Raw genomic sequence first — 18,573 nt, forward strand, 5'->3', positions numbered from 1 at the left:
TTACTATGACATGAATGACTTTCTTAATGATACCACAGATTGGGAATGGAGCGACCGCCCTCAGGCTATTAAATAATAAGTTTAATTGTACAATGTTACTTTGTAAATGTTACTTTAATTGTAAAACATATTTTTGATGGAAAAAAAAAGCCCGCTGAGTTTGTTGCGCCCATTCTTCTCAGGCCTGAGGCATTCATTTTGGAATGGGTGGTAGATTTTTTTGACTTTCAATAAGTGATTTCACATCCTATTTTGAATAAAAATATTTGAATTTGTATATTTTATATAGTACTAGCTGACCCAGTAAACGTTGTATTGCCGATATTAAAATCGCGATACAAAAGTAACTGTTGATCGTAGATGGGTGAAAATTTGAAGTTGTATGTATTTTTAATGTTGACTCATAATCTAAATAAATTAAAAAAAAAAAGTCAAAATAATATAAAAAAAAAATCGCCACCCTTAACATTTAGGGCGATGAAAAATAGATGTTGTCCGATTCTCAGACCTACCCAATATGCACACAAAATTTCATGAGAATCGGCCAAGCCGTTTCGAAGGAGTTTAACTACAAATACCGTTACATGAGAATTTTATATATTAGATGTTTGAATATGAAGAGTTATTACTATACCGATTTCATTTAAAATAAATATTTTATACTTATTAATACTTTTGTGCCGTTCAGGATTCTTGAAAAACCCAAAAATTACGGCGCTTATTTGCGCCGTGAAGCAGTAATGTGTAAGCATTATTGCGTTTCGGTCTGAAGGGCGCCGTAGCTAGTGAAATTACTGGGCAAATGAGACTTAACATCTTATGTCTCAAGGTGACGAGCGCAATTGCAGTGGGGCTCAGAATTTTTGGGTTTTTCAAGAATCCTGAGAATCCTGCATTGTATTGGGCAGGACGTGCCAATACCATCAGCTGAACGTCCTGCTGGTCTCATCCCTAATTTACATTTAAAAAAATCGGTACGTGCAACTGACTAACACTAATATGATAAACCTTCAAGTAGAAGTAGATATTAGTAATATCTACTTCTACTTGAAGGTTTTATCACGTCATTCTTTCATTTTCTTGTGAACATAACGTATACCCGTCATAAATAATTATAATACCAATGAAGATAATGTGTTGCCCCAACTGCTCCCAATATAGTTCATTCGGCTATGTGTAACGGACGTAGTCCAACCCAATAATTTGTCTTTGTATCGGAGCATAGACCGTATCAGCTGCAACATTCTATCCACATATTAATATACACAATGTGAGCGAACACCAAGGACAATTATTTCAATATTAAATTATGTGGTCGACGGTAATATCGATCTGATCATGTTGAGACTCACACAACTAGGGTTGCCAATCGTACTCAACTTTACTTATATACATTACTTAATAAAGTATCCTATTTTCCATGTAGCTGTACTAAATAATATACATTTGTCTATGTAGCATAATATGTTAGCCATGCCATTAACATAACATGAAAAAAGACTTTGTATTTAATGAACTACATATTACTGGTTAGTACACAAAGCAGAATTTTGTCACACGCACACATACACACGATTTACACGGCCGCTAAGCAATCTTGGGAAGAAAAAACTATTGAGTGCCACGCCCTGCGCCGCTTTCCGAGTTAAATTAGCTGAGCCGCGGCGTCGACAATATTTTTGTATACATACTTATTTCGGTACATGTGCCAACCCTATCGCTCCGCCTAGACGTAGGTATAAACTTCAACAAGACCGCTGTGTTACGCTACTTCTCTATTACTTGTATTGTGGTATGAACTAAAGACGACCAGAAAACCCGATAATCCGTGACCAATTTTGAATTGTAATAATTTTGAATTATGACCAAATTGAGTCTATGTATTGTCAAACTGGTAAACAACTGGTAAATATTTAAATCATTATAAATCAACGAAAAAATATTTTGAGTAAACACCATATTAAATGGGTCAATATTTTATATTAAGAAGAACAGTTAAGAGTATTATTTGAAAAAAGAAACATTTTTATTTCAGATGCCAATTTTCCCCAACTAGTACTTAAGTTGATAAATTGATAACTTGGATATTATTGATATTATGTAGCACCTTAGTATATAAAAAAGGTGTGTGGTAAATGACATGAAATAAAAAAAATTAAGTACACATAGATAAAAATATGTAGTCACGAAAACTATATTGACTCAGCATATTTGGAATTGAGACTAGGATAACTTAATTCCAACATTGACTTTTAGTGGGTACCTACCAAGTCGACCTTTCGACAGTATCCGCGTGGTTTCTTTTGTTATAAGATATCTGAAAGCGTCCGTATTAAAAAAATATGTACAAAAAAAAAATTATATTTGACTTTTAAAAGAATTTTTATTAAATAGATCATATTTGCGATTTTTTTTATTAAAGTTTATTTAAGAATTACATTAATTATAAATTAAAAATGGTTACGTATCTGTACTCGTGTCACATGTTATAAACATAATAAATTCCTAAAGATCTAAACAATAAATCGTATTAGACGCATGAAAAGGCTGCGAAGGTCGCTTCACGCTCGCGCCTCGAGTACTGAGGACAACATAATTACACGGCAATAGATATCAAATATTTGTCATAGGCACATAAGTGAATTTGCCAGAAACTGTCATAACCATAATGTTAACACCAGGAACAGTTATAAACTGAAGATGCCTACTACTCGGCTAAGTCGAGTAAGTAAGTCTTTTGTGGGGCGATGTATACGTTTTTACAACAAGATCCTAGAAAATGTTCAAAACAAAAGTACTACGTTATTCAAAAGAATTGTTAAAAAACGTTTGTGTGGTAAAGGTTACTGTGACATGAATGACTTTCTTAATGATACCACAGATTGGGAATGGAGCGACCGCCCTCAGGCTATTAAATAATAAGTTTAATTGTACAATGTTACTTTGTAAATGTTACTTTAATTGTAAAACATATTTTTGATGGAAAAAAAAAGCCCGCTGAGTTTGTTGCGCCCATTCTTCTCAGGCCTGAGGCATTCATTTTGGAATGGGTGGTAGATTTTTTTGACTTTCAATAAGTGATTTCACATCCTATTTTGAATAAAAATATTTGAATTTGTATATTTTATATAGTACTAGCTGACCCAGTAAACGTTGTATTGCCGATATTAAAATCGCGATACAAAAGTAACTGTTGATCGTAGATGGGTGAAAATTTGAAGTTGTATGTATTTTTAATGTTGACTCATAATCTAAATAAATTTAAAAAAAAAGTCAAAATAATAAAAAAAAAAATCGCCACCCTTAACATTTAGGGCGATGAAAAATAGATGTTGTCCGATTCTCAGACCTACCCAATATGCACACAAAATTTCATGAGAATCGGCCAAGCCGTTTCGAAGGAGTTTAACTACAAATACCGTTACATGAGAATTTTATATATTAGATATTTGAATATGAAGAGTTATTACTATACCGATTTCATTTAAAATAAATATTTTATACTTATTAATACTTTTGTTTTGACAAATTTGTAATTGTTTCTTCTTATTTTCAAACAAAGAGATTCTATGCGTATTAAATCTATTTATAATAATTAAGTACTGAATATATTATAATTATTGTCGGACATACGTGCGGAAAATATCAAGTAAAACAAACTTCTTACAGAGGGTGATAATAAAGTTCAAAGATTTGATGTAATATAAGAAAGGCTATTTTAGTTATATATTAAACAATAAATTTATTTTTTAATAAATTTATTAATCGATTTTTAATAGAAGGTCAAATTATTGAATTAATTTGAACAATTTTACCAGCAATTACATTAATTTTTATTGCTCTTCCTTCTCTTCGATTATTGTACCATAAAATTAAAGCTAATAATATTTTATTAGAACAAGCCAATGCCCCTGACGTCGTCTACGTGGACGCTTTAAAGCAGCAAAAATACTATGCATGCTTATAGCGTGATAATATATGCACTCAAAATTTCATGAGAATCGGTCAAGCCGTTTCGAAGGAGTTTAACTACAAACACCGCGACATCAGAATTTTATATATTAGACTAGCTGAGCCGGCAGACTTTTCACTGCCTCAATCGATAAATAAAAGACCTAAACTTAAACAATTCAAAGCTTTCTGATAAACTATATTTATTGTTTTGTTTTGTGCTGCGGTTAGGTTCAGAAATTTTATTCTTTACAACTTAAGATTTCTCAATCTATAGTTTGCTGTCAAATGTCACATAATATTGTTTGCGTTCAGAGATTTAATTTGTGACAAAACTTAAGATTTATAAATCTACATAAAAATAATCTGATAGATAGTTAACATATGTAGCTAATCTACCAACTATATATATTACCTCCTGAGAATTATGTGAAAATTATAATTAGTTAATCATTTTACAATATTATATTAATTTGATTTCTGAACGACGGAGGACACATGAAAGGAAAAACAAAATCGTTGTTTTTATTTAATTCCGAGCATTTTCATATCTATTCACCTTTTAAACCTCTGGACTCCCGCAAATAATTCAAGACCAAAATTATCCAAATCGGTAGCCAGCCTTTCTCGAGTTTTAGCGAGACTAACGAACAGCAATTCATTTTTATATATGTTGCGGGCAACGTGATTAACCGGCCATTATTAATAATGCCCAAAAGCGATGGGCAAAGTGATTAATTTATCACTTTGACCGGCCATTATTATTAATGCCCGACGGCCCGTGGTCCATTTTGATGGACAAGGCTTCCAGCATTGTTACTAACAGTGGTGACTGCAATTCAAAACGTTGTAAATGCAATAAATCAAATATTCGAAACGTCAAAAAAGCTCATCTTGCAAGAATAAATAATTCTAAACTTAATAACTTTCTTGCACAGTCCTTAATTATTAGATATTTTGTTGATTTTCCTCAGTTTACTAATTTTTAAACTATTGTTCTTAAGTACTATTTTTGTCAACATAAAAGTATGTAACTAATGATGTTGTTACATTTTTAACTATTAATTTTTTGACTACTATGTTAAATAGTTAATTTTTTGTTAACTTTTCATGATAATTTTGTAAGTTTAATTTCATTTAATAAACAAAAACACTACAGTTCACCTATTTTATTACTTTGCCCAAGATAGGGACAGCATTATTCATAATGGCCGGGAAAAGTGATTAATCATGCTGTTTTAATCACATTGTCCAATTGAGTCGGGCACTATGAATACAGACCGGCCATTATTAATAGTGCCCGGACTTATCAAAGTGCCCGTAACAGATATATATATAGATTACTGGTATATTCACAATGTCGCATATTGATATATCGTTATCATGTTTTGTCTTCTATAAATAACTAACAGACACTACCATTTCATGTATACTAAACAATACAATCTCAATCGTAACATAACAATTAACAATAAATAAACTATCATAATATTATAGTTAAAGCGAAATGCTATGCGACCGACCGACTATGCGTAGTTATATAACCAGGGCTACCAACCGTACCTACAGTTCTAAGTTTCATGCTATATTTCATGTAGATAGATTATATCATTTATACGTCTAGATAGACTATGACATAGGTGAAAACGTCGAAAGAAATTGAGGTTGACAGTTAACCTCTATTTTTGAGCAATACACTAAGACAAATTGACATACAAATCGCGAGTATAAGACGTAGCTTATCACGCACACTAAAGTAATAAACCTGGCCTGTTATCATCGAGGCTTTATCTAGACGTATAAATTATCTAAGTCTAAATAGTTCTTTCAACAAAATTATAATAAATAATACTGTGTGAAATAAAAGGTCCATTTTATTTTAAGGCACCGTTTGTATAATATCAAGCATAGTTGGTAAACTAGTGGAAGGCTCCTTTGCACAGAATGCCGGCTAGCTCATGGATACCACAACGGCGCCTATTTCTGCCGAAGAAGCAGTAATGTGCAAGCATTACTGTGTTTCGGTCTGAAGGGCGTCGTAGCTATCTGAAATTACTGGGTAAATGAGACTTAACATCTTATGTCTCAAGGTGACGAGCGCATTAATTGTAGTGCCGCTCAGAATTTTGGGGTTTATCAAAAATCCTGAACGGCACTGCGTTGTAATGCGCAGGGCGTATCAATTACCACCAGCTGAACGTCCTTGCTCGTCCCGTCCCTTATTTTCATAAAAAAAACTGCGTTAGAAATGTTCTTATCTAAAGACATTTCGATTGTGTATTAATAATCATAAAAACTGCAACTTTAATAGAAATACCAAGAGTAACTGGGGTCGACTCAATGAAAGAACTGGGAGAAGAAGTTAAAGACAAAAATATAGTTGATATGAATTGATATCTAACTTACAATTATTTGTTTCCCTAACTATCCTTAAAGCAATTCTCAATTGGTCATTGTAGACTTTCAAATCTTTTATAATTATTTTACACTGGTTTTAGTTTTTAACTCACTTTTAAATTTATAATAATGTATTGATAATCGAAATTAGCATGTAGTGTATACCTTTAAATGATTTTGAATACCCTGCACATGTAATTTAAATTGTTAATTGTTTAATGACGACCTGTATAGCCGAGTAGTTAGCGATCCTACCTACTAAGCTAGAGGTCCCGGGTTCGAATCCCGGTAGGTGCAAGCATTTATATGATGAATATGGGTCTTTGTTTCCGACTCATGGATGTTTATATGTATTTATGTATGTTTAAGTAAGTATATTGTATTAAATATATCGCTGTCTTGCAACCCATAACACAGACTATATATGCTTAATTTGGGGCAAGATAATTTGTGTAAAAAAGTGTGTCAATATTATTATTAATAGATATTTTTATGTAAAATCGCTGGTAGACAAATAAATAAACTCAACTTATAATGAAGTCAATGTTTGCAGCTAGATTTCAAACGAGACACCTTTGAATTAGATCAATATAATTGATAAGTACTGTATTAATTATTGCATTGAATGTATTGCCTGTTTCTAAAGCTTAGCACAGACGAAATAATTGCAATATAAGCAATTAAGCCATCATTTGCAATTAATAAACACACAACATACAGTGGAGGGGATTCTCCGGCCCCTGCCGGTACCCCCCTGGGGTACAGTTACAATATTTTTTCCTACAGCCATGTTCCCGAAGGTATTGTTTGTTAGGCTGTATGATGTCTTTGGGGTTTGACAGCTAGCCCCAAAGCGTCGGGACAGAATACCGGGTTTATTTCAAGTTTTCCTTCATTAAGATTGGAGACGTCAAATGCTTGGTGATATTACGGACGTCGAAATACCTTAGTCGGCTTTTACGACGCCTCGGTAAGAGTGAGGGAGGTGTATTCCACTCTGCCGGATACCCCACGGCAAAACATCAAATATATAAGGCAAGTGTGGGTGGGCAAGTCGGTCGCGGGAGACATCGTAGAACATTCGTCGACCAAATTGGGGACGTTTTGAGAAGTGAAAAGGTCCGGAGCACCCGCAACCGCCGAGCATGTATGAAAAGAGTAATAAATGTAGAGGAAGCCCGTGAGGTTTGTAAGGATAGAAGCAAGTGGCATTCTATTGTATCTGCCTACCCCGACGGGAACAAGGCGTGAGTGTATGAATGAATGAAATGAATGAATGTAAAAATAAATTATATCTGCAGGTTTGAACAACATTAGTAATTTGCGAAAGCTCTCTTCCGTTGAAGGCGTTAAATTTGCTACCACCATTGTATTTATACATACCAACTCAGATATGTGACCAATATTGAACTGCAGACAGATATGCGAGCGGAAAAGCTGTACTTTAATCCGTTCCAAGTGGTTCAGCGGGCCGGAAAATTTACAAAAATAAATTTCTAATGATTGTACTCTATTTCATGTAAGTCTTCTTTATAATTTATAACATCAATAGAGTACGCACAAATACTACTTTTAAAAAATTTGAGCACATGCCAGCTACGCCAATGAACATTTAAACACAAAAAAAATACATTCCATTTAATGAGCTTGATGTACCGGTCGGTACCCAAAGTCAAAAACTCTTGTTGTTTCTGAACACAACCGCGCCATAATATGTGATAAATTATTAGAAAAAAAATTTAATTCAATAACCGACAAATGATTTGAGTTTTCTTTAGTGTTAATTCCGCCAATATTTGTCTTTAAACAATTCGACTAGTCTCGTGCCAGATTTTGGCGAGACAACACGTCCTGAGGATGGCTCGTGTAGAGGCGAAACACGTGTCGAATTGTTTAAAGACAAATATTGGCGGAATTAACACTAAAGAAAACTCAAATCATTTGTATAATTATGGATTACCGCAAAGTAACGCCTACTTCAATAAATTTTCTTAAATAAACGATAGAAGTTTTAATTTTTATTAATATGTACTCTTTACAAAATATACTCTCTGAAATCAAACATACCTACTCTACATCTTCCATGAAAGTATGGAGAATGAGAATCATCTCATATGGGAGAAAAGTTGAAAAAGTGTCCAGCTTATGCTGTAAATAACTGTTCAAAAAGCTTCCACAGTGGCGCTGGTGTAGCCACAGGGTATGGTATGAAGTACGGTGAATGTAGCAATTGTAAACGAATTGAAGTATGCCGAGTTTAACAATTTAATATTACTGTCGACTTAAGTAGTTAACTATTGAAAATATCAACTATTAACGTTGTAAAAAATAATGTAGTAAATATAAACTTAAAGAATTATTTTATTATTATTACTTTTAAGATACACCCTGATGCTAATGTAGCGCCATCCTATTTTAATGCATTTTGGCGGACACTTCATATACCAGTGGCACGCTCCTTTGCACAGGAATCCGGCTAGATTATGGGTACCACAACGGCGCCTATTTCAGCCGTGAAGCAGTAACGTGTAAGCATCACTGTGTTTCGGTCAGAAGGGCGCCGTAGCTAGTGAAATTACTAGGCAAATGAGGCTTAACATCTTATGTCTCAAGGTGACGAACGCAATTGTAGTGTTTTAGGTTTTTTTGAGAATCCTGAGCGGCACTGCATTGTAATGGGCATGGCGTATCAATTACCATCAGCTGAACGTCCTGCTCGTCTCGTCCCTTATTATCAATAAAAATAAAAAAAACTCAGATGACCCTCCTTGCCTCAGTAAGCAACCCTAGAAGCCATACAACTAACAACCGTCAAATGGAGATATGAAAAAACACAATTGAATTGGCAACATTAGGATCACCTTGACCTTTCGGCGCTCTGCAGACTATTCCACAACGAAAAATTGACGTGCATTATTTCCGTATACTATTACTAAGATCGCAAAAACAATAATTACCACACAAAACATTGTGTAGATATTTGTTCGCTAATATTCCGGGTAAGTTACGTCAATGCTTACTTTTTGCTCGATATTTAAATTATTGTAACCATAGACTTAGGTAACGTATAGACAGTGGACCAGCCCAGTGGGAGGCTCCTTTGAAAAGGATGCCATCTGGATTATGGGTACCACAACGGCGCCTATTTCTGCCGTGACGCAGTAATGTGTAAAAATTATTTGTATCAGTCTGAAGGGCGCCGTAGCTAGTTTAATTACTGGGCATATGAGACTTAACATCTCATGTCTCAACGTGACGAGCGCACGAGTTGTAATGCCGCTCAGAATTTTGGGGTTTTTCACGAATCCTGAGCGGTACTGCATTGTAATGGCCAGGGCGTATTAATTACCATCAGTTGATCGTCCTGCTCGTCTCGTTTCTCATTTTCATTAAAAAAAAGACAGCCCGATACTTCGTGACAAATTTTGATTTATCAATGTGTGCGCTACTTTAATATTCATCTAATTCCAAGTGTGGCAGACTGCTTACGACTTGTGCATCAAAATCAGTTACAGTAACAATAGATTCGACTTCCTTTTCTATTTTGCTGTATTTTTTTTTATGGAATAGGAGGACAAACGAGCGTACGGGTCACCTGTTGTTAAGTGATCACCGCCGCCCACAATCTCTTGCAACACTAGAGGAATCTCAGGAGCGTTGCCGGCCTTTAAGAAAGGTGTACGCGCTTTTTTTGAAGATACCCATGTCGTATCGTCCCGGAAACACGCAAAAGGAAGTTCATTTCACAGCTTTGTAGTACGCGGAAGAAAGGTCCTTGAAAACCGCACTGTGGAGGACCGCCACACATCCAGATGGTGGGGATGATATCCTAACTTGTGGCGTGTCGTGCGAAGGTGGAATTCGGCGGCAGGAATCAGGTTAAACAGCTCTTCGGAACATTCCCCCTGATAAATGCGGTAGAAGACACACAATGAAGCGACGTCTCACGCACTTGCTGTATCTCCGTTAGAGACGTTCTTCTCCCTCGCACACTTTGTCTATAAGCTATTTATAGTATGAGACAATGATTGTAACCAGTGGCGTAGCGTGCCTTGGCGGGGCCCCGTATAAAAATTTGCTTGGGGCCCTTGTGAAGGGTAAAGATTTCTCACAAAAGAAAAAAATTTTTTTTGCATACAATTAAAAGAGACATTTATTCATCATAATTATCTATCTGTTCACTTATTCCAAAATATTTACATACAATTCAAATTAAATATACACTACAAAGCTGTGGAACCAGCTTCCTTGTGCGATGTTTCCGGGACGATACGACATGGGTACCTTCAAAAAAAGCGCGTACACCTTCCTTAAAGGCCGGCAACGCTCCTGTGATTCCTCTGGTGTTGCAAGAGATTGTGGGTGGCGGTGATCACTTAACAACAGGTGACCCGTACGCTCGTTTGTCCTCCTATTCCATAAAAAAAAATATACACTCTCCTTGCCTTTTTTTCAGCAAGCAGCAAAAGTTTCTATCAATTTTTGCTTTAGTGATGTGTAGAACCTTTTTTGCATGACAATAAGGGACGCAACGGCACGGCGTTCAGCTGATGGTAATTGATACGCCCTGCTCATTAAAATGCAGTGCCGCACAGGATTCTTGAAAAACGCAAAAATTCTGAGCGGCACTACCATTGCGCTTGTCACCTAAGAGGACTGAGACATAAAACGTTAAATTTACAAATGATTTAAGTTTTCGGCGGAATTAACACTAAAGAAAACTTAAATCATTTGTATAATTATGGATTTCCGAAAAATTAACGCCCACATCAATAAATTTTCATAAGACGTTAAGTCTTATATGAAGAGTTATTTCACTAGATACGGCGCCCTTCAGACCGAAATACAATAGTGCTTACACATTATTGCTTCCGGCAGAAAAAGGCGCCGTTGTGGTACCTCTAGTGCAAATTGTGATAGCTTCGGTGCTGTTAAAACGATCTCACTTACCAGTTGCGATCGAGTTGTTGATTCGTCTCCGCAGCGTGTCTTCTTCCAACGAGTACACGTAGTACTCCTCGTTGAGATCCCGCAGGAACCGGGGTTTCACTAGCACTCCGCCAACGACGCCGAACAGACGGACAAAACCAAGCGGCGTGAACACTAAACAAAACATCAAATTTTTATTACTATAATATAATAAATATTGGCACACTAATACAATTTATCTTGCCCTAAACTAGCCTAGCCTGTACTATGGGTACAAAACAACGATATATTTAATACAATATATTTACTTAAACATACATAAATACAGATATACAACCATGACTCGGAAACAAACATATCTATATTCATCATAATATGTTTGCATCTACCGGGATTCGAACCCGGGACCTCTAGCGCAGGAGCCAGGGGCAAAACACTGGGCTATATGGGTCGTCTTATATATTATTAATAAGTTTAATATACCGAGCCAATTTACTATAAAAAAAAAACTGCCCATGATTCAAAGTAGGATTTCAATTATTAATGAACGTAAAAATCTACCACCCTTTCGAAAATTAATGCCTCAGACCCGAGAAGAACGGGCACAAGAAACTCAGCTGGCTTCTGTTGTTATACAGAATTTCATTACAATAATATCTATGAATTAAATAGCCTGGTCGCTAATCATCGCTCCATTCCCAATCTGTGTTGTGAGGTTGTAGAATGTAAACAAATTATTAAATATAAGTTTTTGTCAATCATCTATATATATATATAAGAGATTTCCACGTATATAGTCACTCATCACGATATCTCTGGAAACTTTAGAGCTAAAGACTGGAAATTTGGTAGGAATATTCTTTTCACCGAGTAGAGAACGGATTTTCCAAAATTCTATCCGCAACAGTTTTTTTTTTATTATGAACAGAACAACGTCTGTCGGGTCAGCTAGTATATAATAAGTACTGAACGCTGTCAAAGTTGCTGTTGTTCGTGTTTGTTCAATGTTTCAGATCAGTATGAGAATGTATAAATCGGATCATAAATCTCAGAGAAATCGGTGTACATACATAAAAAAAACCGGTCGAATTGATAACCTCCTCCTTTTGGAAGTCGGTTAAAAACTTAGCGGAGTGTAAGCTTAGCACCATCTTTGATTTCGTTTTTTGGGTCATTTGACAACTGAAAATATGCTGAGCTTAAGCTAAGACAGTCCAATGCAAAAGTCAAGTTCGCGTTTTATCACACTCAGCTATGTTTTACGTAAGTAAAGTCTGAGCAAAGTCTAAGTACGCGCTATAGATCTCAGCCTAAAACTCAAACAAAAACTATCAGTAGGTATCCGTATTTAGGTAAAGTTGAGTGAAATCTAGACGGTTGGGATTATTAAATCCATTAGTGGTTTTGTTGTTGTACATAACGTCCGATACAACCAGTAACAGCTAGACAGCGAAAGCTAGTAACACTAGTATATTTTACATCGATTAAAGGCTGCAAATAAAAGAACATATTTATTTCTATTTAGATTATTACATGTGCTGACCTGGCAAACGCTGTGTTGCCATATAAATAAAGTACCCCGCGCCCGCTCAAAATAAATTATTGTCATATATAAAATTTGAAAAACAACAAAATTTTATGAACGATGCGGGACTCGAACCCACGATCTCCGGTGTTCCGTGCCGGTGCTCTAACCAACTGAGCTAACAGTTCGATTGTCGTATCGTTCTTGTATGCTTTGTTCAACTCTCAGGTTGTGGCTTCATCAACGCATCGTTCACTTTAAAAACATAACAAATTATTGTCAAATGTATTGAAATGTCATTGATAGAAGTTTTTGTACTGCGAAGATACAGGATGTAAATCAACTTCGTTCTAAAAGTGAAGAGTTGCAATTAGTCCATGATTCTGAATATCATTTTTTTTTATGGAAAGGAGGACAATCGAGCGTAAGGATCACCTGGTGTTGTAAATCACCACCGCCCACATTCTCTTGCAACACCAGAGGAATCACAGGAGGGTTGCCGGTCTTTAAGGCGAAGGGTTAAGAGAAAACACGCAAACAAGGTGTTGTTAGACAAGTTTTGTGGTGAAAATATAGCATTTGGAGCTATGAACACTACTTAATCCTGTTACACATATCCTTAAGTCTTATTTGTAGGTTGCTAATTCTTGCTGTTGGTTATAGTTAACACTGCCGAGCCTTTTTGAACTACCGCATTTCTTTGAAGTTAAACAAGTTTTTTGGCATGGCGTGACGCATTTTTTGCTACTTCTCTTACAAAAGTTATTCTTATAGCTTGTACTTTTTTGTGTAGGTTCATTTATTCAGATTAGTAGTGAATAACGAGGATTGTAAGCGTATAAACTGTTTTCCACGCAAGAATTTTGACTATATTGGCTTTGTTACATTGATGGCGGGCCGGCAGCCGTGAACTCATATCGCTCAAGGTCGCTGGCATTTAGTGTCACCTTAAGGAAGGTGTAAGCGCTTTTTTCGAAGGCACCCATGTCGTATCATCCCGGAAACACCGCACAAGGAAGTTCATTCCACAGCTTTGTAGTACGTGGAAGAAAGCTCTATGAAAATTGCACTGTGGAGGACCGCCACACATCCAGATGGTGGGCATGATATCCTAATATGGCGTGTCGTGCGAAGGTGGAATTCGGCGGCAGGAATAAGGAGAAACAGCTCTTCGGAACACTCCCCATGATAAATAGCAGACAATCAAATAAACGAAGTCTCTACGCAACGCCAAGTTATACAGCCGTTCACAAAGCACTGGGTCCCCGACAATTTGAGCTGCTCTACGTTACGCGGTCAAATGGATTAAGCGGATACTGGGGTGAGTCCGACCAGAGATGACAGCAATACTCGAGAGAAACGAAATGTAAACGAGATCAAGAGAGACGGTGGCGGGAACGGGACACGGCTGTCTTAGGGACTACGCGCAATTATTCAGCTCTTTTCAGCTTTTGTCCATAGAAAACAACAATTTTATATGGAGACGTGTACGCGTCGATTCAGCTTTCGCGGCAAACCAGCATAAAATGAGGATAAATGTGTTTTTTTTATGCGAATGCTATAGAGAGCGTTCGGCGCTGTTCCGCCGCGTACAGCGCTGTTCGCCGTCGAATGCGGCGGAACAGCTCTTTACAGGGATGGTTCGCGACTCCTTGTCGACAAGTTGCGACCTGTATTGTTCCTGCATTGATTTGACGTAATCATTATGCACACAAAGATTAAAGAGAGCATACGTGATTTAAAGTTCCGTACGCGGCTGATAGAAGCAGAGCTTTATAAGTGTGACCAAAATCGTTCAGCGAAACGCAAATGGAGCTGAATAAGTGCGCGTAGTCCCTTACGCGATGCCCTTCCTCGCAACTTCACCCGCTACCCGCTGACGTTTTATTACTACGCCCCGCCACCGTCTGCGAAGAAGTTGCGGACTAAAGAAATGCCGGACTTTTATCTAAATGTCAGGCTTTTCAAATTACTAAATGGTAACCCTAGCTGCGACAAGCATAAGCTTTAAAATCGTGTTTGAATCATTAATTTTGATGAAAAATTATAGATGTGGCGTCGTTTCAACAAAAAAACGCCGTAGATAAATAATATTTGTATAGAGAAAAAGATTATACGTTATACCAATATCAATCACTTTGCCTTGAGATCATTTGCGGCTTGTATTTATTGTGATAATTCTAGTATTTTCCAATTCTATACAAAGAAACAGAGAGCCATTTTTAAATTTTTCTCGGTTATACTGCGAAAACTACTGAACCGATCGAAATAGAACTAACCATAAGATGGAGCGGTTTCAGAGAAGGTTTTAGTATGATACGTTGATAATTAATTATCCGGAACCTATATCTTTTTTACTTAGCTACCTATACCGGGTTTGGCTGTAACGTAACCTCCGAATACGGTTCCATGGAGCTATGTGTTTAAGCAAAAAAAAAATAATACTAGTTGCAGAAAAAAATTTTTAAACTTTAGTAGCCAGCATTGTAATGCAAAGTACAGTACCTACGTAACAAGGGTCAATGACACTTGTACGTTTGTAATGCTGTCAGCTGTTGCGGCGAAATACATTACTGCTTTTTGGTTTTTATCATTTTAACGACTATTATTAAAGATAATTAGGTAGTTATGATTAAAAATGGATTAGATTGCATTTTTGATTCTTAAAAATAAAATAAATAAATATTTATAATAATAAAGAGAGAAACGGAAGAAACAGAATTCTGTTTTGACAACATAAAAATCAAAATGACAGATGCACAGATCACACAGACTTTGTTACTTCATTGCACGGTAATATTAAACTATGTACTTATTTCTAAATTAGTTTAACCTCTAAAACAATAATTAAAATGAGATTAATGTAGGTATCCAATAGATATTTAGTTACTTTTCAAAAGCCGATTATCACTGTCACCACCACGTTTTGCAGTAATATTTTTATTTTCTCACATGAATGTTACAAATGTTTCATTATACGTATTTTTTTGGCCATGGTGACCATAACTGGATACATGAAATGTATAAAGTGTTTGCCTTTTTATTATAATTTCATGATCCCGGTTAGATTTTACAATAAAATGTGGCCTGTGGACAATTATAAATTAGTTTCATTTGCATAATATCTATATATATATATATATATATATATATATATATATATAAATGAATTGCTGTTCGTTAGTCTCGCTAAAACTCGAGAACAGCTGGACCGATTTGGCTGAATTTTAGTCTTGAATGATTTGTGGAAGTCCAGAGAAGGTTTAAAAGATGAATAATTATATGAAAATGCTCGGAATTCAATAAAAACAACAATTTTGTTTTTTCCTTTGATGTGTCCCCCGTCGTTCAGAAATCAAATTGAAAGAATAGTTTAAAATGAATAACTAATTAGAATCTTTATATCTTTCTCAGGAGGTAAAACAAACTTAATTTTAGCTACCTGTAGTTGGTAGATTTTATGTACGATTTAATATTTGTTAGGTCTGAGAATCGGTCGTCATCTATTTTTTATACCCCAAAATTTTTAATTTTTGATTTGGCAATGGCAATACAACGTTTGCTGGGTCAGCTAGTGATTTATAAAAATTCACCATATCCAGTGGGCCCACAAAAAAATTTCTCCTTTTGTTTACAAATATAATTTGTGTAAATTAAAGACAAATTTTTGAGAACGTTTGCAAAGACAAAGCGAAAATCGTCATAACCTAATGGCCTTCAACACAGCCGGCTCGGTAGTATCGACGCAACACACATTCCGCTATATCTGTTATCGAAACGAACAAGACAAAGGCATGGTTTGTATTCAGGCATTCGACTTTGTTTTCGCAAACAATAAACGCACAAACAGGAGCGTGCATTGCAAAACAGTGTGTTGACCGGATGATTTCTGCATTTGGTGATGAAGCCCCATCCAAAACCACAATTTATCGCTGGTTTGCTGAATTTCAACGTGGACGTGTCAAGCTCAGTGATGATCCCCGTCAAGGTCGTCCAAAAACTGCAGTCACCAAAGAAAACGTTGATGCTGTGCGTAAGCTGATTGAGGAAGATCGACATGTGACACACCGCGAAATTCAGGCAACTTTAGAAATTTGCATATACAATTTACAACATAGACAAATTGCGTGGTCAGAGTTATTCATCACCTGAAGAAGCTGTGGACGCCTACAAAACGGCTATTTTGGAGACCCCAACTTCCGAATGGAATGGTTGCTTCAATGATTGGTTCCATCGTATGGAAAAATGTGTCAAATTTCGCGGAGAATACTTCGAAAAGCAATAAATACATTTTTAAATAGTAATGTTGTGTCAGTTCCTTGATTCCCGAAATTTTCAGTGCCGCCCTCGTATGGAACAGCCTGTCCGTGGTATTTATACAGGTCAGTGCGTCACAGACTATCGCTATCTCATTTATATACGCTGACAGCGACGCTGGCAGTGTTCATCTTCTATCTATGATATAAATTAATATTAATTGACAAAAATGACAATATTTACAACTGATGATAATTTCATGTTTCTTATCATATTTGTAGCACGTTTCCGTTGTAGGCACGCACTGTGTTTACATACATACTATGTACGTTTCACAGCTGCTTAATAGAGGATGTCCTTGCCCTAGCGAAAGGAACAGATACAATTAACAGCCTTACAAATAAACTTGGCATAAAGTTATACTTGAGAATAAGCCAAGATTATGCAAAATTTTGACGTAATCGCTGACAAACCTGTCAATTTAAATGATCGACAGCAATTGGAAAAGCCATATCGAAAAAACAAAATTATCTATATTTATATATGAGAACTCAGAGAACTAAAAAGAACTACCAACTTAAAAACCGCACTAGGCGCGTATTACGCTTATGGCTACGCATTTTTGAGATACGGTGTTATTCTGTAGAGAAACAGCACAAATGCCCAAGATCTCTTTATACTACAAAAAAAAGTGCACACGCATACTATTTCATAAAAAAAAATATTCTAACCCTACCCTCCATATACATCGCAAAATTGTGAAAAGAAATAAACTTTTAATTTAAATTAATAAAAAAAGAAAATAAAACCTAAAAATTAGAAAGACATACACATAAATTAAACCTCCCCGCAAGAAAACGAAAATTAATTTAACAAAACATTAAAAATCTTTGTATTAGAAAAGTGCTACTATGCAAATTAATGAGTTTCTTAACGACTCAAATAAAAATAAATAAAATATGGGTCTCCCTACTACGGTCTCCTGTTCAGACCAAATTGCGACACCTAAACTGGGTATCCGATCGTGTACGGACCACATAAACACTTCACGTATCATTATTACTAGAACAGGCATCAGAATGGCAAAGAGAAATGTACCTTACATTCGTGGACTTTGAAAAAGCCTTTGACACGTTGAAGTGGACCGGTGTATGGTCTCGTACACTGTAAAATAATTGTGAATATTTGAGTACAATGTACGTTATATGTATTGAGTTACACTAAGCAAGGTGCTTGTGACACAGAAGCCGGGAAACACAGTTACTAAAGAAAGTTACTTCTATTTGACTCGCGGAACATAGCATGGAGATGGTAAAAAAATAATAGTAAATTTGTAAAATAAATTAAAATAAAAATAAAAACTTCTTAACAAACAATAAAGTGTGTGTATGTGTGTGTATCGTTTGTGTATGTGTGTGTCAGTGGTTGTGTGTGAGAGTTTCAATACTTTTTATAAAATTGTCTGAATGATATTTTCAGTTTCTTGATAATCTAGTCTCATTAAGTATAATTCA

The 18,573-nt window shown here is 35.8% G+C and overlaps 1 protein-coding gene across 1 annotated transcript in view; it reads right to left on the bottom strand.

The window, feature by feature from the left end:
- The window catches only part of LOC126968746 (protein Lilipod), a 57,867-nt gene that overhangs the window by 19,379 nt on the left and 19,915 nt on the right, over positions 1–18,573 (bottom strand). The window contains exon 5 of the mRNA XM_050813861.1: positions 11,299–11,451. Within this exon, the coding sequence (XP_050669818.1) occupies positions 11,299–11,451 (153 nt within the window). The remainder of the gene's footprint in view (positions 1–11,298; positions 11,452–18,573) is intronic.

The sequence above is a fragment of the Leptidea sinapis genome, chromosome 1 (assembly GCF_905404315.1).
Source record: "Leptidea sinapis chromosome 1, ilLepSina1.1, whole genome shotgun sequence".
In the NCBI taxonomy this organism is placed as follows: domain Eukaryota; kingdom Metazoa; phylum Arthropoda; class Insecta; order Lepidoptera; family Pieridae; genus Leptidea; species Leptidea sinapis.